Source organism: Oncorhynchus gorbuscha, linkage group LG05 (genome assembly GCF_021184085.1).
Source record: "Oncorhynchus gorbuscha isolate QuinsamMale2020 ecotype Even-year linkage group LG05, OgorEven_v1.0, whole genome shotgun sequence".
Taxonomy (NCBI): domain Eukaryota; kingdom Metazoa; phylum Chordata; class Actinopteri; order Salmoniformes; family Salmonidae; genus Oncorhynchus; species Oncorhynchus gorbuscha.
Genome location: NC_060177.1, coordinates 96131156 through 96154957, shown reverse-complemented (window position 1 = coordinate 96154957; position 23802 = coordinate 96131156). Strand labels below are relative to the sequence as shown.

At 43.2% G+C, this 23802-nt stretch overlaps 1 protein-coding gene across 1 annotated transcript; it reads right to left on the bottom strand.

The window, feature by feature from the left end:
* Nucleotides 1–259: 259 nt before the first annotated feature.
* fbxl8 (F-box and leucine-rich repeat protein 8) lies at nt 260–19616 on the bottom strand. The gene is made up of 5 exons (XM_046351535.1): nt 19065–19616; nt 12109–12314; nt 9230–9494; nt 8551–8701; nt 260–1115 (listed from the first exon to the last, which is right to left on the bottom strand). Exons 1-5 carry the CDS (start codon nt 19199–19201, stop codon nt 750–752), a joined length of 1125 nt encoding a protein of 374 aa, XP_046207491.1. The 5' UTR covers nt 19202–19616; the 3' UTR covers nt 260–749.
* Nucleotides 19617–23802: the final 4186 nt, after the last annotated feature.

The following is a 23802-nucleotide window of genomic DNA, read 5'->3' as shown; positions in this document are numbered from 1 at the left end:
CCCTAACTTAACGGTGGCTGTAATAACATGTCTGATTATAATAACAGTCTGGTGTAACATGTCTTATTGATTATAATAACAGTCCGGTGTAACATGTCTGATTATAATAACAGTCTGTGATTGGTTGTCATTTAATAACAGTGCATCTCCAGGGTGTAACATGTCTTATTGATTATTGGTTGTCTTATTGATTTAATAACAGTCCGGTGTAACATGTCTTATTGATTATATAACCAGGTGTAACATGTCTTATTGATTGGTTGTCTTATTGATTTAATAACAGTGCATCTCCAGGTGTGTGATTGGTTGTCATTTAATAACAGTGCATATCCAGGTATGTGATTGGTTGTCATTTAATAACAGTGCATATCCAGGTATGTGATTGGTTGTCATTTAATAACAGTGCATCTCCAGGGGTGTGATTGGTCATCATTTAATAACAGTGCATCTCCAGGGGTGTGATTGGTTGTCATTTAATAACAGTGCATCTCCAGGGGTGTGATTGGTTGTCATTTAATAACAGTGCATCTCCAGGGGTGTGATTGGTTGTCATTTAATAACAGTGCATCTCCAGGGGTGTGATTGGTTGTCATTTAATAACAGTGCATCTCCAGGTGTGTGATTAGTCGTCATTTAATAACAGTGCATCTCCAGGTGTGTGATTGGTTGTCATCTAATAACAGTGCATCTCCAGGGGTGTGATTGGTTGTCATTTAATAACAGTGCATCTCCAGGGGTGTGATTGGTTGTCATTTAATAACAGTGCATCTCCAGGGGTGTGGTTCTTTGCGTGTCTTTAGTGTGTATCTCCACAGGCGAGGGCAGCCGTCTTTAAAGGCCCTGATGACATCACACGACACCACACAGTAACAGTGGACCTCTCTGAGGAGGCTGCAGGCTGCGGCCAGGGAGCGCAGGGCGGAGTCCAGCTCTGGAGACGAGGTGGTCTGCAGTATGATTGTCTCCAGGGCGTGGCTGTAGCTCTGGGTGACCAGGTGTGTCTGCTGGACCAGGTCAGTAAATGTGAGGAGTTCCAGGTGCTGCAGAGGAACACTGGGCTGCAATACAGAGCTGAAATGATCCATGGGAAGAGTGTGGTCCAATATCAGGCTTACCTGAAAAACATTACACATATTACTACATTAATACACATTACTACACATTACTACACATTACTACAACATAGTGCTACAACACACTACACATTACTACAACATGGGAAGAGTGTGGTCCAATATCAGGCTTACCTGGAAAATATTACACATATTACTACAACATACCACAACATATTACACATTAATACACATAGTACTACAACATATTACACATTAATACACATAGTACTACAACATATTACACATTAATACACATATTACTACAACACACTACACATTACTAAAACATAGTGCTACAACACATTACACATTAATACACATTACTACACATTACACATTAATACACATTACTACACATAGTACTACAACATATTACTACAATATATTACACATTACTACAACATAGTGCTACAACATATTACACATTAATACACATTACTAAAACATATTACTACAATATATTACACATTACTACAACATAGTACTACAACATATTACTACAATATATTACACATTAATACACATAGTACTACTGTAACGAAGTTCGTCTGTTGTTTGAAGAGAGTCAGACCGAAATGCAGCGTGTAGGTTACTCATGACTTTAATGAAGATAATGCGGTACATGAAATAACTGGAGAAGAAAACAACAAACGAATGAAACTAATACAGCCTATCTGGTGACTAACACTAAGACAGGTACAATCACCCACGAAATACAACGCGCACTCAGGCTACCTAAATACGGTTCCCAATCCGAGACAACGAGAATCAGCTGACTCCAATTAGGAATCGCCTCAGGCAGCCAAGCCTAACTAGACACACCCCTAATAATACACACTCCCAATTAATACAAACCCCAATACGAAATACAACATATAAACCCATGTCACACCCTGGCCTACCCAAACATATAACAAAAACACAAGATACAATGACCAAGGCGTGACAACTACAACATATTACTACAACATACTACAACATATTACTACAACATACTACAACATATTACACATTACTACAACAGTGCTACAACATATTACTACAACATAGTACTACAACATACTACAACATATTACACATTACTACAACAGTGCTACAACATATTACTACAACATAGTACTACAACATATTACTACAATATATTACACATTAATACACATAGTACTACAACATATTACACATTAATACACATTAATACAACATAGTACTACAACATATTACACATTAATACACATATTACTACAACATATTACACATTAATACACATATTACTACAACATTACACAGTACTACAACATAATACTACAACATAATACTACAACATATTACACATTAACATAACATTAATACATACACATTATTACAACATATTAGACATTAATAGAACATAGACATTATTACAACATATTAGACATTAATACACCATTATTAGACATTAATAGAACATTAGACATTAATAGAACATTATTAGACATTAATAGAACATTAGACATTAATAGAACATTAGACATTAATAGAACATTAGACATTAATAGAACATTAGACATTAATAGAACATTAGACATTAATAGAACATTATTAGACATTAATAGAACATAGACATTATTACAACATATTAGACATTAATACACCATTATTAGACATTAATAGAACATTAGACATTAATAGAACATTATTAGACATTAATAGAACATTAGACATTAATAGAACATTATTAGACATTAATAGAACATTAGACATTAATAGAACATTATTAGACATTAATAGAACATTAGACATTAATAGAACATTAGACATTAATAGAACATTAGACATTAATAGAACATTAGACATTAATAGAACATTAGACATTAATAGAACATTATTAGACATTAATAGAAAAAAATATGTTTGTTTAGTGTATTTATAGTATATATATTAGTATGAATGTGGAAGATACATTAAAACAACATAGACACACTACTACATAATACACACATTCATAATTTACATCAGTGCCTTAGGAAAGTATTCAGACCCCTTGAATTTTTCCACATCTTGTTATGTTACAGCCTTATTCTAAAATAATTCTATGCTTTTTTTCCCCCCTCATCAACCTATACACAATACCCCATATTGACAAAGCAAAAACAGGTTTTAGATATTTTTGCAAATGTATAAAAAAAAACATTTAAAAAAACAAAATATGACATTTACATAAGTATTCAGACCCTTTACTAAGTACTTTGTTGAAGCACCTTTGGCAGCGATTACAACCTTGAGTCTTCTTGGGTATGACGCTACAAGCTTGTCACACCTGTATTTGGGGAGTTTCTCCCATTCTTCTCTGCAAATCCTCTCAGATCCTGTCAGGTTGGATGGAGAGCGTCGCTGCACAGCTATTTTCAGGTCCCAGTCCGGGCTCTGACTGGGCCACTGTGTGCTTAGGTTCGTTGTCCTGTTGGAAAGTGAACCTTCGCCCCAGTCTGAGGTCCTGTGTGCTCTGGAGCAGGTCTTTCATCAAGGATCTCTCTGTACTTTTTCCATTCATCTTTCCCTCGATCCTGACTAGTCTCTCAGTCCCGACTGCTGAAAAACATTACCCGCAGCTGATGCTGCCACCACCATGCTTAGTCGTAGGGATGGTGCTAGGTTTCCTCCAGATGTGTCACTTGGCATTCAGGCCAAAGAGTACAATCTTGGTTTCATCAAACCAGAGAATCTTGTTTCTCATGGTCTGAGAGTCTTTTGGCAAACTCCAAGCGGGCTGTCATGTGCCTTTTACTGAGGAGAGGCTTCCGTCTGGCCACTCTACCATAAAGGCCTGATTGGTGGAGTGCTGCAGAGATGGTTGTCCTTCTGGAAGGTTCTCCCATCCCCACATAGTGTCACGACTTCTGCCGAAGTTGGTCCCTCTCCTTGATTGCCGGTCAACGTCACCGGCTTTCTAATCACCACCGATCCATGTTTCATCTTATTCATACACACCTGGTTTCCATTCTATGAATTAATGTTCCTTAATTAACCCTCGGGCTTCCCTCTCTGTTTTGTGCGTTATTTTGTTCGTTCTTTTGTGCTCTGGAAGATTGTGTTTTTTCCTTGTTGGTACATTACTGACTCCACATTTTCCCCAAGAACCTCACACATAGGAGCCCCATCAGAGTGATCATCAGGTTCTTGGTCACCTCCTTGACCAAGGCCCTTCTCTCCCGATTGCTCAGTTTGGCCAGACGGCCAGCTCTAGGAAGAGTCTTGGTGGCTCCAAACTTCTTCCATTTAAGAACGATGGGGGACACTGTGTTCTTGGGGACCTTCAATGCTGCAGAAATGTTTTGGTACCCTTCCCCAGATCTGTGCCTGGACACAATCCTGTCTTGGAGCTCTACAGACAATTCCTTCGACCTCATGCCATGGTTTTTGCTCTGACATGCACTATCAACTGTGTATTGGTATTTTATTAGGATCCCCATTAGCTGTTGCAAAAGCAGCAGCTACTCTTCCTGGGGGTCCACACTGAACACAGAACACAAAACATGAAAAACATGTTTACAGAACATAATAAAGAACATCAATAGACAAGAACAGCTCAAGCACAGAACCAAATATATTTTTTTAAAGGCACAAGTAGCCTTCATAACAATACATAGACACAAACTGTCCAATAGCGGAGAGGCGAGGTGCCGCTAGGCATTGTGCCGCGAGGCGATGTGCCGGTAGGCGTTGTGCCGCGAGGCGATGTGCCGCGAGGCGATGTGCCGCGAGGCGATGTGCCGCGAGGCGATGTGCCGCTAGGCGTTGTGCCGCGAGGCGATGTGCCGCGAGGCGATGTGCCGCGAGGCGATGTGCCGCTAGGCGTTGTGCCGCGAGGCGTTGTGCCGCGAGCCGTTGTGCCGCGAGCCGTTGTGCCGCGAGGCGTTGTGCCGCGAGGCGATGTGCCGCGAGGCGATGTGCCGCGAGGCGTTGTGCCGCGAGCCGTTGTGCCGCGAGGCGCTGTGCCGCGAGGCGTTGTGCCGCGAGGCGATGTGCCGCGAGGCGATGTGCCGCGAGGCGTTGCTTTATCTGTTTTTTGAAACCAGGTTTGCTGTTTATTTGAGAAATATGAAATGGAAAGAAGTTCCATGCAATAAGGGCTCTATATAATACTGTACGTTTTCTTGAATTTGTTCTGGATTTGGGGACTGTGAAAAGACCCCTGGTGGCATGTCTGGTGGGATAAGTATGTGTGTCAGAGCTGTGTGTAAGTTGACTATGCAAACAATTTGGGATTTTCAACACATTTCTTCTAAAAAGAAGATATTATGCAGTCAGTCTTTCCTCAACTCTTAGCCATGCATAGTATTTATATCAGCCCTCTGATTACAATGAAGAGCAAAACGTGCCGCTCTGTTCTGGACCAGCTAGGTCTTTCCTTGCAGCACTGGACCACACGACTGGACAATAATCAAGATTAGACAAAACTAGAGCTTGCAGAACCTGCTTTTTGGAGTGTGGTGTCAAAAAAGCAGAACATCTCTTTATTACGGACAGACGTCGCCCATCTTTACAACCACTGACCATGACAGTTTACAATCTAAGGTAACGCCAAGTCATTTAATCTCCTCAACTTGCTCAGCAGCCACACCATTCATTACCAGATTCAACTGAGGTCTAGAACTACTGTGAAAGGGGAGAGAAAGACAGCTGTTTCAACCAGGTGTTTGGCATAAGCTGATCATGTGGTCCATTGCATTTCTACAGACAAAGGAATTCTCCGGTTGGAACATTATTGAAGATTTATGTTAAAAACATCCTAAAGATTGATTCGATACATCGTTTGACATGTTTCTACAGACTGTAACAGAACGTTTGGACTTTGTCTAGACCTAGTGATCGCGCCTCATGAATTTGGATTTGTGAATTAAATGCGCGAACAACAAGGAGGTATTTGGACCTAAATGATGGATTTATCGAACGAAACAAACCCCGACAACGCTGGTTCATTTATATATTACCCCAAAAATATAAAAACCTGTTTTCGCTTTGTTATTATGGGGTATTGTGTGTAGATTGATGAGTTAAAAAAAAAATCATTTTTACCCATTTTAAAATAAGGCTGTAATGTAACAAAAATGTGGAAAAAGTCAAGGGGTCTGAATACTTTCCGAATGCACTGCATATTAATATAACAGGTGTAGACTTTACAAAGGAATGCTTGCTTACAAGCAATGTAGTTAAGAAAATAATAGTTAAGAAAATATTTACTAAATAACCTAAAGTAAAAAACAGAAATAAAATAAGAATCAAATAACAATGAGGAGGCTATATACAGGTACCGGTCGAGAGCATCCTGCACCATCGAGAGCATCCTGACCTGTTGCATCACGGCCTGGTATGGCAACTGCTTGGCATCCGACCGTAAGGCTCTACAGAGGGTAGTGCCCAGTACGGCCCAGTACATCATTGGGGCCAAGCTTCCTGCCATCCAGGACTTATATATTAGGCGGTGTTAGAGGAAGGCCCATAGAATTGTCAAGATACTCCAGTCACCCAAGTCATAGACTGTTCTCTATGCTACTGCACGGCAAGCGGTACCGGAGCGCCAAGTCTACTTCTCACTGTTTTATCTATGCATAGTCACTTTACCCCTTACCTACATATGACCTTGACTAACCTTTACCTCTGCAAATTGACTCTGTACCGGTACCCTGTATATAGCCTCCACATTGACTCTGTACCAGTAGCCCCTGTATATAGCCTCCACATTGACTCTGTACCGTAACACCCTGTATATAGCCTCCACATTGACTCTGTACCGGTACCCCCTGTATATAGCCTCCACATGGACTCTGTACCAGAACCCCCTGTATATAGCCTCCACATTGACTCTGTACCAGAACCCCCTGTATATAGCCTCCACATTGACTCTGTACCGGTACCCCCTGTTTATAGCCTCCATTTTGACTCTGTACCGGTACCCCCTGTATATAGCCTCCACATTGACTCTGTACTGTAATACCCTGTATATAGCCTCCACATTGACTCTGTACTGTAACACTCTGTATATAGCCTCCACATTGACTCTGTACTGTAATACCCTGTATACAGCCTCCACATTGACTCTGTACTGGTACCCCCTGTATATAGCCTCCACATTGACTCTGTACCAGAACCTCCTGTATATAGCCTCCACATTGACTCTGTACCGGTACACCCTGTATATAGCCTCCACATTGACTCTGTACTGGTACCCCCTGTATATAGCCTCCACATTGACTCTGTACCGGTACCCCCTGTATATAGCCTCCACATTGACTCTGTACCGGTACCCCCTGTATATAGCCTCCACAGTGACTCTGTACTGGTACCCCCTGTATATAGCCTCCACATTGACTCTGTACCGGTACCCCCTGTATATAGCCTCCACATTGACTCTGTACCGTAATACCCTGTATATAGCCTCCACATTGACTCTGTACTGTAATACCCTGTATATAGCCTCCACATTGACTCTGTACCGGTAGCCCCTGTATATAGCCTCCACATTGACTCTGTACCGGTACCCCCTGTATATAGCCTCCACATTGACTCTGTATATATAGCCTCCACATTGACTCTGTACCGTAATACCCTGTATATAGCCTCCACATTGACTCTGTACCGGTAGCCCCTGTATATAGCCTCCACATTGACTCTGTACCGTAATACCCTGTATATAGCCTCCACATTGACTCTGTACCGTAATACCCTGTATATAGCCTCCACATTGACTCTGTACCGTAATACCCTGTATATAGCCTCCACATTGACTCTGTACCGTAATACCCTGTATATAGCCTCCACATTGACTCTGTACCGTAATACCCTGTATTTCGCCCCGATATTGTGATTTACTGCTGCTCTTTAATGATTTGTTATTCTCTTATCTCTTACTTATTTTTAGTTATGGTATTTTCTTAAAACTGCATTGTTGGTTAAGGGCTTGTAATTAACCATTTCACTGTCAGGTCCTAGACCTGTTGTATTCAGCAACATGTGACAAATTTAATTTGATTTGTCACTCCACATTAACCATAGGAGTGGACATTGTCACTCTACATTAACCATAGGAGTGGACATTGTCACTCCACATTAACCATAGGAGTGGACATTGTCACTCCACATTAACCATAGGAGTGGACATTGTCACTCCACATTAACCATAGGAGTGGACATTGTCACTCCACATTAACCATAGGAGTGGACATTGTCACTCCACATTAACCATAGGAGTGGACATTGTCACTCCACATTAACCATAGGAGTGGACATTGTCACTCCACATTAACCATAGGAGTGGACATTGTCACTCCACATTAACCATAGGAGTTGACAAGCCAGGCTACTATGGCCCTGCATGTTACATGTCTATTTATTTCCCAATAAATGATTGATTGAAATAATCGTTTGCAGTTTCCTCCTCAAAGCACCTTTCACTGACCTTTAACCCCGGGTGTCTGTGCTTCAGTCCAGCCCACACGCTGTCCTCCAGAGGGGGGATGTATTTGGCAAAGCGCTCGCAGTACAACTCCATGGCCAGGAGGGGGCAGCGTTGAGGCAACAGCAGCTCATCCACCACCTTCTGGGACAGGCTGGAGAAGAAGAATGTAGCTACAATTATTAACTTAGAATCAACTTGGTCTCTTTATCATTTCTGATGTAATCAACTGTTGACTTCAAGCATCCTTCATTAATTTACACATGAGGATAAGTCTGAATGACCAAAAGTAGTGTACTATATAGGGAATAGGGCTCTGGTCTAAAGTAGTGCACTATATAGGGAATAGGGCTCTGGTCTAAAGTAGTGCACTAGATAGAGAACAGGGAGCCATTTGGAACACAGCCAGGAGTTGAGCACCGTGGTTCTCTCCATACCTGGTATAGAACAGCCCTAGTGTGTTGAGAAGTGTGGTTCTCTCCATACCTGGTATAGAACAGCCCTAGTGTGTTGAGAAGTGTGGTTCTCTCCATACCTGGTATAGAACAGCCCTAGTGTGTTGAGAAGTGTGGTTCTCTCCATACCTGGTATAGAACAGCCCTAGTGTGTTGAGAAGTGTGGTTCTCTCCATACCTGGTATAGAACAGCCCTAGTGTGTTGAGAAGTGTGGTTCTCTCCATACCTGGTATAGAACAGCCCTAGTGTGTTGAGAAGTGGACACAGTCCCAGTACCTCCACCACAGCCTCTGGCTCCACTTTACACACCAGTGTCTGATTGTTGACCAATAGACTCCTCAGGTTGGGGCTCTGCCGGGCCAAGACCCTCACCAGGGATTGGCTGAGGGTGAAGGGCACGCCCCTCAGGTCCAAGTGGGAGAGGAAGGCTCCTCCCACGTGTTCCGGAGATGCAGTAAGAGCGGCCTCCAGCCCTTCCTCCAGGTCGTGACCTATAGTCACATTTACATTAGTGTCATTTAGCATAGTGGTTCTAAACTCAAGTCCTCAAGTTCTCCCAAACAGTACTCGCTGTTGTTGTAGCCAGTTAAGAACCAATTCTTATTTTCAATGACTGCCTAGGAACAGTGGGTTAACTGCCTGTTCAGGGGCAGAACGACAGATTTTGTACCTTGTCAGCTCGAGGATTTGAACTTGCAACCTTTCGGTTACTAGTCCAATGCTCTAACCACTAGGCTACCCTGCCAGCATTGTGTAGGCATTGTGTAGGCATTGTGTGGGCATTGTGTGGGCATTGTGTGGGCATTGTGTGGGCATTGTGTGGGCATTGTGTGGGCATTGTGTGGGCATTGTGTGGGCATTGTGTGGGCATTGTGTAGGCATTGTGTAGGCATTGTGTAGGCATAGTGTGGGCATAGTGTAGGCATAGTGTGGGCATTGTGTGGGCATAGTGTGGGCATAGTGTGGGCATAGTGTGGGCATTGTGTGGGCATTATGTAGGCATTGTGTAGGCATTGTGTGGGCATTGTGTGGGCATTATGTAGTAGATACCCAAACACTCAGTAGCTATACAGTAGTCTTAAGGGAGAATGATGTCGTGTTCACCAGTAGTGAAACATGCCAATGTATCCCTCATTACTACTGAAATGACAACAGGTTTATTACACATCTCAATAGCAAAGCAGGAGGTAATGATGATTCAGTAGTATTTTTCCATGAGGGTTCCCTGGTGCCCAGGATGGGCCAAGGAAAGGGGTGGAAGCAATACTGTTACAATACTGGGGCGGCAGGGTAGCCTAGTGGTTAGAGTGTTGGACTAGTAACCAGCAGGTAGCCTAGTGGTTAGAGTGTTGGTCTAGTAACCAGCAGGTAGCCTAGTGGTTAGAGCGTTGGACTAGTAACCAGCAGGTAGCCTAGTGGTTAGAGTGTTGGTCTAGTAACCAGCAGGTAGCCTAGTGGTTAGAGTGTTGGTCTAGTAACCAGCAGGTAGCCTGGTGGTTAGAGTGTTGGACTAGTAACCAGCAGGTAGCCTAGTGGTTAGAGCGTTGGTCTAGTAATCAGCAGGTAGCCTAGTGGTTAGAGCGTTGGACTAGTAACCTGCAGGTAGCCTAGTGGTTAGAGCATTGGACTAGTAACTAGCAGGTAGCCTAGTGGTTAGAGCATTGGACTAGTAACCAGCAGGTAGCCTAGTGGTTAGAGCGTTGGACTAGTAACCAGCAGGTAGCCTGGTGGTTAGAGTGTTGGACTAGTAACCAGCAGGTAGCCTAGTGGTTAGAGCGTTGGTATAGTAATCAGCAGGTAGCCTAGTGGTTAGAGCGTTGGACTAGTAACCAGCAGGTAGCCTAGTGGTTAGAGTGTTGGACTAGTAACCAGCAGGTAGCCTAGTGGTTAGAGTGATAGACCAGTAACCAGCAGGTAGCCTAGTGGTTAGAGCGTTGGACTAGTAACCAGCAGGTAGCTTAGTGGTTAGAGTGTTGGACTAGTAACCAGCAGGTAGCCTAGTGGTTAGAGCGTTGGACTAGTAACCAGCAGGTAGCCTAGTGGTTAGAGCATTGGACTAGTAACCAGCAGGTAGCCTAGTGGTTAGAGCATTGGACTAGTAACCAGCAGGTAGCCTAGTGGTTAGAGCATTGGACTAGTAACCAGCAGGTAGCCTAGTGGTTAGAGCATTGGACTAGTAACGAGCAGGTAGCCTAGTGGTTAGAGCATTGGACCAGTAACCAGCAGGTAGCCTAGTGGTTAGAGCGTTGGACTAGTAACCAGCAGGTAGCCTAGTGGTTAGAGTGTTGGACTAGTAACCAGCAGGTAGCCTAGTGGTTAGAGTGTTGGACTAGTAACCAGCAGGTAGCCTAGTGGTTAGAGTGTTGGACTAGTAACCAGCAGGTAGCCTAGTGGTTAGAGTGTTGGACTAGTAACCAGCAGGTAGCCTAGTGGTTAGAGTGTTGGACTAGTAACCAGCAGGTAGCCTAGTGGTTAGAGTGTTGGACTAGTAACCAGCAGGTAGCCTAGTGGTTAGAGTGTTGGACTAGTAACCGAAAGGTTGCAAGTTCGAATCCCCGAGCTGACAAGGTACAAATCTGTCGTTCTGCCCCCTGAACAGGCAGTTAACCCACTGTTCCCAGGCCGTCATTGAAAATAAGAATTTGTTCTTAACTGACTTGCCCAGTTGTGTGGGTATTTATTTGCCTGGTTAAATAAAGGTACAATTTAAAAAACATCTGATTCAACTACGTCAACTAATCATCAAGGCCTTTGATGAGTTAAATCAGGAGAGTTAGTTTGGGGCGACAACAACGTGTGCTATCGGGAGGCACCTGAGGACTGGAGTTGAATCAGGAGAGTTAGTTTGGGGCGACAACAACGTGTGCTATCGGGAGGCACCTGAGGACTGGAGTTGAATCAGGAGAGTTAGTTTGGGGCGACAACAACGTGTGCTATCGGGAGGCACCTGAGGACCGGAGTTGACAAACACTGATTTCAGAAGACGCTCTTTATCTAGAGCGACTGAGGCTGTGTTTAAGACAGGCAGCCCAGTTCTTTTGGTCTTTTGACCAATCACATCAGATTTATTTCTCATTAGAGCTGATCTGATTGGTTGTTGTTTACCCGAGTAGAAGAGAGGGACTCCTCCAGAGCAGGACAGGGACAAGGTTCGCAGGGGACCGCTGGTGGCCAGGCGGAGGACGGACAGGGCAGCGCTGCGATTGGCTGGATCGCTCAGCGAACTGACGGTGATCTTCAGGTGACGGACCAATGGCAGGAGAGAGGAGAAATGCTGCAGAGCAGGGTCCTCCCGTTCCCCGGTCTCACACCTGTAGATGGAGAGAGTAGCGGGATCTATTGCAGTGCGATATCAGATTCAGACTGCAGAGGGCAGAGGGCAGAGGGCAGAGGGCAGTCTGGTCTATTAGCTGGTTTAATACATCAGTATTAGTTTAATGAAGCAACGTAGTCTTTTAGTCCAAGTTTCTATTTTATTCATTTGGAATATTAAGAGTTATCATGGGATGACAAATTATAGCGATTGATCCATTCCCAATCGACATGATAGAAATCTTGTGTGTGTCAAAATAATTAACTCCACAATAATAATAAATAACTGTATCAGCTGTTGTTAAACTCCAGACAGCTTCTGTAGTCGCCGGACCAGCGGTACCAAGGCGCGTTCCTCAGCCCAGGCGTTGCTGACATCATGGAACATCGTACAACGCCTGGACAGGCATTTTTCAGCGTCAGCTGACCACATCACCTGTTATAGCAATCAGTCAATAGGTGAAAAGTGGTTGAGGCATGCTAGTGATGCGTGGGTCAGCTGTTTATTCACCCACACCCGCCCACAACTGCTAATAACCCATCTGCAACTGGCCGACTAGATGGAATATAGGGGAAATCTGAGGCACCAGACCCAAACCCGCTATTACAGAAAATGCACTGTACAATCAGGGATGTCAGAACCATGTTTTTAGAGAGGCCTTTTAGACAGGCCTTTTAGACAGGCCTTTAAAGACAGGCCTTTAAAGACAGGCCTTTAAAGACAGGCCTTTAAAGACAGGCCTTTAAAGACAGGCCTTTAAAGACAGGCCTTTTAGACAGGCCTTTTAGACAGGCCTTTGTTTCTGGTTATAATGTCCCACATATTGGCTACTTGTTAGTCAACTTGTCTATAATGAGATGCATTCGGGAAGTATTCAGAGCCATTGACTTTTTCCACATTTTGTTACAGCCTTATTCTACAATTGATTAAATAAATAAAACAACTCAGTAATCTACACACAATACCCCATAATGACATCACAATACCCCATAATGACATCACAATACCCCACAATGACATCACAATACCCCATAATGACATCACAATACCCCATAATGACATCACAATACCCCATAATGACATCACAATACCCCACAATGACATCACAATACCCCATAATGACATCACAATACCCCATAATGACATCACAATACCCCACAATGACATCACAATACCCCATAATGACATCACAATACCCCACAATGACATCACAATACCCCACAATGACATCACAATACCCCATAATGACATCACAATACCCCATAATGACATCACAATACCCCATAATGACATCACAATACCCCATAATGACAAAGCAAAAACAGTTTTTTTTATTTGTGTAAATGTATCAAATTTAAAACAGAAATACCTTATTTACATGAGACTTGAAATTGAGCTCAGGTGCATCCTGTTTCCATTGATCATCCTTGAGATGTTTCTACAACTTGATTCAACTTATGTGTCTCTGTGTTGTCTGATTAACACCTTTTGTCCAGTTTCTCTCCATTTCTAAACGATGCCAGTAGGTAAATGCACCATAAGCCAGACTTTCTACATGATTTTTATGACATGAAATTGTTAAGTGCAAATCGAAACCCTGTATTCTGGCTAATTAAAAATATTTAGAAAGGTAAATTATTTGGTGTAGGGAGGGTTGTAATTCTACCTAGTTTATTTAGTGAGAACGATTGAAGAATACAGAGACAAAATCAGGTCAATGGAGGAGAAAGGCGGAGGATTGCAGAGAAGTTGGGGTTGATGGTGGGCAAAGACAGGTTTGCAAGTAAAGCCACAATTAACTTTACCCAAAGTAGACATTCATTATGCAATTTGCATAATTTTACTAGGGCTCCAATAGCAGGGTTCCCACACTCGCCTTCCCACAATCCCCTGGGCATTGATCCTGTTTGAAAATGAATGGGCGTAGAACTCTGGTGAAGTGGAGGAAACCCTGTGTAAATGAGGCGATGGGCAAAAGGCCGTTGCGCCCTGGAGGGATGCCGGCCTCCCGATTGATCATTGCTACTTGTGAGATTTTAGTTTCTATTCCTCTAACCACTAGGCTACCTGATGGTTACTAGTCCAACACTCTAACCACTAGGCTACCTGTTGGTTACTAGACCAACGCTCTAACCACTAGGCTACCTGCTGGTTACTAGTCCAACACTCTAACCACTAGGCTACCTGCTGGTTACTAATCCAACACTCTAACCACTAGGCTACCTGCTGGTTACTAGTCCAACACTAACCACTAGGCTACCTGCTGGTTACTCGTCCAACGCTCTAACCACTAGACTACCTGCTGGTTACTAGTCCAACGCTCTAACCACTAGGTTACCTGCTGTTTACTAGTCCAACACTTTAACCACCAGGCTACTTGTCTCTAACCACTAGGTTACCTGCTGGTTACTAGTCCAACACTCTAACCACTAGGCTACCTGCTGGTTACTAGTCCAACGCTCTAACCACTAGGCTACCTGCTGGTTACTTGTCCAACGCTCTAACCACTAGGCTACCTGCTGGTTACTAGTCCAATGCTCTAACCACTAGGCTACCTGTTGGTTACTAGTCCAACACTCTAACCACTAGGCTACCTGCTGGTTACTAGTCCAATGCTCTAACCACTAGGCTACCTGCTGGTTACTGGTCCAACGCTCTAACCACTAGGCTACCTGCCTCTAACCACTAGGCTACCTGCCTCTAACCACTAGGCTATCTGCTGGTTACTGGTCCAACGCTCTAACCACTAGGCTACCTGCTGGTTACTAGTCCAACACTAACCACTAGGCTACCTGCTGGTTACTAGTCCAATGCTCTAACCACTAGGCTACCTGCTGGTTACTAGTCCAATGCTCTAACCACTAGGCTACCTGCTGGTTACTAGTCCAACGCTCTAACCACTAGGCTACCTGCTGGTTACTGGTCCAACACTCTAACCACTAGGCTACCTGCTGGTTACTAGTCCAACGCTCTAACCACTAGGCTACCTGCTGGTTACTGGTCCAACACTCTAACCACTAGGCTACCTGCTGGTTACTAGTCCAACGCTCTAACCACTAGGCTACCTGCTGGTTACTAGTCCAACACTCTAACCACTAGGCTACCTGTCTCTAACCACTAGGCTACCTGCCTCTAACCACTAGGCTACCTGCCTCTAACCACTAGGCTACCTGCCTCTAACCACTAGGCTACCTGCCTCTAACCACTAGGCTACCTGCCTCTAACCACTAGGCTACCTGCTGGTTACTAGTCCAACACTCTAACCACTAGGCTACCTGCTGGTTACTAGTCCAACACTCTAACCACTAGGCTACCTGCTGGTTACTAGTCCAATGCTCTAACCACTAGGCTACCTGCTGGTTACTAGTCCAACGCTCTAACCACTGGGCTACCTGCTGGTTACTGGTCCAACGCTCTAACCACTAGGCTGCCTGCCTCTAACCACTAGGCTACCTGCCTCTAACCACTAGGCTACCTGCCTCTAACCACGAGGCTACCTGCCTCTAACCACGAGGCTACCTGCCTCTAACCACGAGGCTACCTGCCTCTAACCACGAGGCTACCTGCCTCTAACCACGAGGCTACCTGCCTCCCCTAACGTATTATCATCAATCATGAAAATTATATATAATATATGGTCCTCTCTTCTATAACATTAGACTACTGTTCTGGTCCTCTCTTCTATAACATTAGACTACTGTTCTGGTCCTCTATATAATTAGATAACTGTTCTGGTCCTCTATATAATTAGACTACTGTTCTGGTCCTCTCTTCTATAACAGACTACTGTTCTGCTCCTCTCTTCTATAACATTAGACTACTGTTCTGGTCCTCTCTTCTATAACATTAGACTACTGTTCTGGTCCTCTCTTCTATAACAGACTACTGTTCTGGTCCTCTCTTCTATAACATTAGACTACTGTTCTGGTCCTCTCTTCTATAACATTAGACTACTGTTCTGGTCCTCTCTTCTATAACAGACTACTGTTCTGGTCCTCTCTTCTATAACATTAGACTACTGTTCTGGTCCTCTCTTCTATAACAGACTACTGTTCTGGTCCTCTCTTCTATAACAGACTACTGTTCTGGTCCTCTCTTCTATAACATACTACTGTTCTGGTCCTCTCTTCTATAACATTAGACTACTGTTCTGGTCCTCTCTTCTATAACATTAGACTACTGTTCTGGTCCTCTATATAATTAGATAACTGTTCTGGTCCTCTATATAATTAGATAACTGTTCTGGTCCTCTATATAATTAGATAACTGTTCTGGTCCTCTATATAATTAGATACAACTGTTCTGGTCCTCTATATAATTTAGTCCTCTCTTCTATAACATTACTACTCTTTACAACATTAGACTACTGTTCTGGTCCTCTCTTCTACAACATTAGACTACTGTTCTGGTCCTCTATATAATTGGACTACTGTTCTGGTCCTCTCTTCTATAACATTAGACTACTCTTCTGGTCCTCTCTTCTACAACATTAGACTACTGTTCTGGTCCTCTCTTCTACAACATTAGACTACTGTTCTGGTCCTTCTATAACAGAACTGTTCTGTCCTCTCTTCTATAACAGACTACTGTTCTGGTCGTCTCTTCTATAACATTAGACTACTGTTCTGGTCCTCTCTTCTATAACAGACTACTGTTCTGGTCCTCTCTTCTATAACAGACTACTGTTCTGGTCCTCTCTTCTATAACAGACTACTGTTCTGGTCCTCTCTTCTATAACAGACTACTGTTCTGGTCCTCTCTTCTATAACATCAGACTACTGTTCTGGTCCTCTCTTCTATAACAGACTACTGTTCTGGTCCTCTCTTCTATAACATTAGACTACTGTTCTGGTCCTCTCTTCTATAACAGACTACTGTTCTGGTCCTCTCTTCTATAACAGACTACTGTTCTGGTCCTCTCTTCTATAACATTAGACTACTGTTCTGGTCCTCTCTTCTATAACATAGACTACTGTTCTGGTCCTCTCTTCTATAACATTAGACTACTGTTCTGGTCCTCTCTTCTATAACATTAGACTACTACTGTTCTGGTCCTCTCTTCTATAACATTTAGACTACTGTTCTGGTCTTCTATAACAGACTACTGTTCTCTTCTATAACAGACTACTGTTCTGGTCCTCTCTTCTATAACATTAGACTACTGTTCTGGTCCTCTCTTCTATAACATTAGACTACTGTTCTGGTCCTCTCTTCTATAATTATACTACTGTTCTGGTCCTCTGTTCTGGTTCTATAACATTAGACTACTGTTCTGGTCCTCTCTTCTATAACATACTACTGTTCTGGTCCTCTCTTCTATAACATTAGACTACTGTTCTGGTCCTCTCTTCTATAACATTAGACTACTGTTCTGGTCCTCTCTTCTATAACATTAGACTACTGTTCTGGTCCTCTCTTCTATAACATTAGACTACTGTTCTGGTCCTCTCTTCTATAACAGACTACTGTTCTGGTCCTCTCTTCTATAACAGACTACTGTTCTGGTCCTCTCTTCTATAACAGACTACTGTTCTGGTCCTCTCTTCTATAACAGACTACTGTTCTGGTCCTCTCTTCTATAACATTAGACTACTGTTCTGGTCCTCTCTTCTATAACATTAGACTACTGTTCTGGTCCTCTCTTCTATAACATTAGACTACTGTTCTGGTCCTCTCTTCTATAACATTAGACTACTGTTCTGGTCCTCTCTTCTATAACAGACTACTGTTCTGGTCCTCTCTTCTATAACATTAGACTACTGTTCTGGTCCTCTCTTCTATAACATTAGACTACTGTTCTGGTCCTCTCTTCTATAACAGACTACTGTTCTGGTCCTCTCTTCTATAACAGACTACTGTTCTGGTCCTCTCTTCTATAACAGACTACTGTTCTGGTCCTCTCTTCTATAACATTAGACTACTGTTCTGGTCCTCTCTTCTATAACAGACTACTGTTCTGGTCCTCTCTTCTATAACAGACTACTGTTCTGGTCCTCTCTTCTATAACATTAGACTACTGTTCTGGTCCTCTCTTCTATAACAGACTACTGTTCTGGTCCTCTCTTCTATAACATTAGACTACTGTTCTGGTCCTCTCTTCTATAACATTAGACTACTGTTCTGGTCCTCTCTTCTATAACATTAGACTACTGTTCTGGTCCTCTCTTCTATAACATTAGACTACTGTTCTGGTCCTCTCTTCTATAACATTAGACTACTGTTCTGGTCCTCTCTTCTATAACAGACTACTGTTCTGGTCCTCTCTTCTATAACATTAGACTACTGTTCTGGTCCTCTCTTCTATAACAGACTACTGTTCTGGTCCTCTCTTCTATAACAGACTACTGTTCTGGTCCTCTCTTCTATAACATTAGACTACTGTTCTGGTCCTCTCTTCTATAACAGACTACTGTTCTGGTCCTCTCTTCTATAACATTAGACTACTGTTCTGGTCCTCTCTTCTATAACATTAGACTACTGTTCTGGTCCTCTATATAATTAGATAACTGTTCTGGTCCTCTATATAATTGGACTACTGTTCTGGTCCTCTTCTATTTATCTTCAACTCTCCATTTCGCAGCATTTCTCTTATTGAATTAAACAACAATTGTTTTGCCTCAGTGAATCAACTTATTCTGCCCAAGTTACCAAAACCATTTATCATTGTCGTGTATTTTGGCGTGTTATACAGGCCCTGCGTGCAAACGTGATCACTGACAAGTACAACCGGTACAACTCTGAATCTCACCTTATTTCAGTGTACCGCCACACTCGCGGGTGGCTCATGGACTGCGACCACCTCGTACATACTGCCGACGCGCTTTCCCGTTCCTTTACCGACAGGTAGGAGAATATGTGGGCGAGGACCTCCTCGGGAAACTCCATTCCGCTGTCGACTCACAATAAATACTACAGTAGGCTATTAACACAATAACAAGTTACATTGATATGTATTCGTTCTGTATAAGAACTGATCAATCCCGTGTGTGTGTGTGTTCGGTAAGCAGGAAACGAGAGAACTTTTTAAAAACGTCCCAACCAGCTGAACTTGTCCAATATGAATTCGTTCTCCGTCGCAAAAAAACGTTTCAACAATTCCCTTCACTCTGGTCGTCACTAGATACCACAGCAGCCACATAGGCAGAAACACCACTTCTTTCAACAACAAAAAATACTCTTCAATTCTGGTTTTGTACCTAACCACACCGCAAAACGTAATTGAAGACAAAAAAAAGCAAATTTTTGTTTTCATTCATTGTTATGATTTGGCCAATTTAGACTTTGTGACTGTGCTATCTAGTGGAAACTCTGCTGGAAAACGTCACTTCCGGGTTGAGCTTCATAATAGTTTCCAGATAGCAAAAAATATCCCCGTTTGCAGTGGTGTAAAGTACTTTAGTGAAAATAACCCCCAAAAAACTACTTAAGTAGTATCTGTACTTTACTATTTATATTTTGAAAACTCTTACTTCACTACATTCCTAAAGAAAATGTACTTTTTACTACATACATTTTCCCTGGGACCCAAGTACTTAAAAAAAATAACTTTTTTTATTTATTTCACCTTTATTTAACCAGGTAGGTTAGTTGAGAACAAGTTCTCATTTACAATTGCGACCTGGCCAAGATAAAGCCAAGCAGTTCGACAGATACAACGACACAGAGTTACACATGGAGTAAAACAAACATACAGTCAATAATACAGTATAAACAAGTCTATATACAACGTGAGCAAATCAGGTGAGAAGGGAGGTAAAGGCAAAAAAAGGCCATGGTGGCAAAGTAAATACAATATAGCAAGTAAAACACTGGAATGGTAGTTTTGCAATGGAAGAATGTGCAATGTAGAATACCTAGGATAGGATAAGTAATCCTTCTCACCCCCCTTTAAGATTTAATGATTTAGATGCACTATTGTAAAGTGACTGTTCTACTGGATGTCATAAGGTGAATGCACCAATCTGTAAGTCGCTCTGGATAAGAGCGTCTGCTAAATGACTTAAATGTAATGTAAATGTAAATAAAAATAATGGGGTGCAAAGGAGCAAAATTAATTAATTAATTAAATACAGTTCGGAAAGAGGTAGTTGTTTGGGCTAAATTATAGGTGGGCTATGTACAGGTGCAGTAATCTGTGAGCTGCTCTGACAGTTGGTGCTTAAAGCTAGTGAGGGAGATAAGTGTTTCCAGTTTCAGAGATTTTTGTAGTTCGTTCCAGTCATTGGCAGCAGAGAACTGGAAGGAGAGGCGGCCAAAGAAATAATTGGTTTTGGGGGTGACTAGAGAGATATACCTGCTGGGGCGTGTGCTACAGGTGGGAGATGCTAAGGGGAGACTTTACCTAGCAGGGTCTTGTAGATGACATGGAGCCAGTGGGTTTGGCGACGAGTATGAAACGAGGGCCAGCCAACGAGAGCGTACAGGTCGCAATGGTGGGTAGTATATGGAGCTTTGGTGACAAAACGGATTGCACTGTGATAGACTGCATCCAATTTGTTGAGTAGAGTGTTGGAGGCTATTTTGTAAATGACATCGCCAAAGCTGAGGATCGGTAGGATGGTCAGTTTTACAAGGGTATGTTTGGCAGCATGAATGAAGGATGCTTTGTTGCGAAATAGGAAGCCAATTCTAGATTTAACTTTGGATTGGAGATGTTTGATATGGGTCTGGAAGGAGAGTTTACAGTCTAACCAGACACCTACGTATTTGTAGTTGTCCACGTATTCTAAGTCAGAGCTGTCCAGAGTAGTGATGTTAGACAGGCGGGCAGGTGCAGGTAGCGATCGGTTGAAGAGCATGCATTTAGTTTTACTTGTATTTAAGAGCAATTGGAGGCCACGGAAGGAGAGTTGTATGGCATTGAAGCTTGCCTGGAGGGTTGTTAACACAGTGTCCAAAGAAGGGCTGAATGTATACAGAATGGTGTCATCTGCGTAGAGGTGGATCAGAGACTCACCAGCAGCAAGAGCGACCTCATTGATGTATACAGAGAAGAGAGTCGGTCCAAGAATTGAACCCTGTGGCACCCCCATAGAGACTGCCAGAGGTCCGGACAGCAGACCCTCCGATTTGACACACTGAACTCTATCAGAGAAGTAGTTGGTGAACCAGGCGAGGCAATCATTTGAGAAACCAAGGCTGTCGAGTCTGCCGATGAGGATGTGGTGATTGACAGAGTCGAAAGCCTTGGCCAGATCAATGAATACGGCTGCACAGTAATGTTTCTTATCGATGGCGGTTAAGATATCGTTTAGGACCTTGAGCGTGGCTGAGGTGCACCCATGACCAGCTCTGAAACCAGATTGCATAGCAGAGAAGGTATGGTGAGATTCGAAATGGTCGGTAATCTGTTTGCTGACTTGGCTTTCGAAGACCTTAGAAAGGCATGGTAGGATAGATATAGGTCTGTAGCAGTTTGGGTCAAGAGTGTCCCCCCCTTTGAAGAGGGGGATGACCGCAGCTGCTTTCCAATCTTTGGGAATCTCAGACGACACGAAAGAGAGGTTGAACAGGCTAGTAATAGGGGTGGCAACAATTTCGGCAGATTATTTTAGAAAGAAAGGGTCCAGATTGTCTAGCCCGGCTGATTTGTAGGGGTCCAGATTTTTCAGCTCTTTCAGAACATCAGCTGAATGGATTTGGGAGAAGGAGAAATGGGGAAGGCTTGGGCGAGTTGCTGTTGGGGGTGCAGTGCTGTTGACCGGGGTAGGAGTAGCCAGGTGGAAAGCATGGCCAGTCGTAGAAAAATGTTTCTTGAAATTCTCAATTATGGTGGATTTATCAGTGGTGACAGTGTTTCCTAGCCTCAGTGCAGTGGGCAGCTGGGAGGAGGTGTTCTTATTCTCCATGGACTTTACAGTGTCCCAGAACTTTTTTGAGTTAGTGTTGCAGGAAGCAAATTTCTGCTTGAAAAAGCTAGCCTTAGCTTTTCTAACTGCCTGTGTATAACGGTTTCTAGCTTCCCTGAACAGCTGCATATCACGGGGGCTGTTCGATGCTAATGCAGAACGCCATAGGATATTTCTGTGTTGGTTAAGGGCAGTCAGGTCTGGGGAGAACCAAGGGCTATATCTGTTCCTGGTTCTAAATTTCTTGAATGGGGCATGTTTATGTAAGATGGTTAGGAAGGCATTTAAAAAAATATCCAGGCATCCTCTACTGACGGGATGAGATCAATATCCTTCCAGGATACCCCGTCCAGGTCGATTAGAAAGGCCTGCTCGCTGAAGTCTTTCAGGGAGCGTTTTACAGTGATGAGTGGAGGTCGTTTGACCGCTGACCCATTACGGATGCAGGCAATGAGGCAGTGATCGCTGAGATCTTGGTTGAAGACAGCAGAGGTGTATTTAGAGGGGAAGTTGGTTAGGATGATATCTATGAGGGTGCCCGTGTTTAAGGCTTTGGGGGGGTTAGCACCCAAGTACTTGTTACATTTTGAATGCTTAGCAGGACAGGAAAATGGTCAAATTCTCACACGTATCAAGAGAACATCCTTGGTCATCCCTACTGCCTCTGATCTGGAGGACTCACTAAACAGAGAACATCCCTGGTCATCCCTACTGCCTCTGATCTGGAGGACTCACTAAACAGAGAACATCCCTGGTCATCCCTACTGCCTCTGATCTGGTGGACTCACTAAACAGAGAACATCCCTGGTCATCCCTACTGCCTCTGATCTGGAGGACTCACTAAACAGAGAACATCCCTGGTCATCCCTACTGCCTCTGATCTGGAGGACTCACTAAACAGAGAACATCCCTGGTCATCCCTACTGCCTCTGATCTGGAGGACTCACTAAACAGAGAACATCCCTGGTCATCCCTACTGCCTCTGATCTGGAGGACTCACTAAACACATGCTGCGTTTGTAAATGTTGTCTGAGTGTTGGAGTGAGCCCCTGGCTATCCGTAAATAAATAAATCAAGAAAATGGTGCAGTCTGGTTTGCTTAATATAAGGAATGAAACTATTTATACTTTTACTTTTGATAAGTAGTATATTTTCTCAATTACATTTACTTTTTTATAAATATATATATTTATATATGTAAGTAAGTACGTAACCTTTATTTAACTAGGCAAGTCAGTTAAGAACCACTTACACTGAGATGCAGTGCCCTTGACCGCTGCACCACTTGGGAGCCCAATTTTTAAAACTTTTACTCAAGTAGTACTTTACTGGGTGACTTTTACTTGAGTCATTTTCTATTAAGGTATCTTTACTCTTACTCAACTATGACAATTGGGTACTTTTGCTATTGTCCGCGGGCGTTACGTCCAGCGGGCGAGTGCAGTTTGCCATTCAAGACATGATTTGCATCTCTGGGGGAAGCGGTTCCTTTCTATCAATAAATGACGCTCCCTTATCCGCTTCACCCACTTGAAGAGAAGTGTTGTTCACAACCGCCAGTAGGTGGCGGCACCTTTAAACACCACAGAAGAAGCCGGGAAGCCTGAACAGGAAGTTCTTCGTAGTTTTATACCATCC

Coding starts and splice junctions, on each gene's coding strand:
- fbxl8 (XM_046351535.1), bottom strand. CDS start 19,201: ATGGAGTTTCCCGAGGAGGTCCTCGCCCACATATTCTCCTACCTGTCG. Junction 12,315..19,064: donor TGGCGGTACACTGAAATAAG/GTGAGATTCAGA, acceptor CTCCATCTACAG/GTGTGAGACCGGGGAACGGG. Junction 1,116..8,550: donor ACAGACACCCGGGGTTAAAG/GTCAGTGAAAGG, acceptor AATGTTTTTCAG/GTAAGCCTGATATTGGACCA.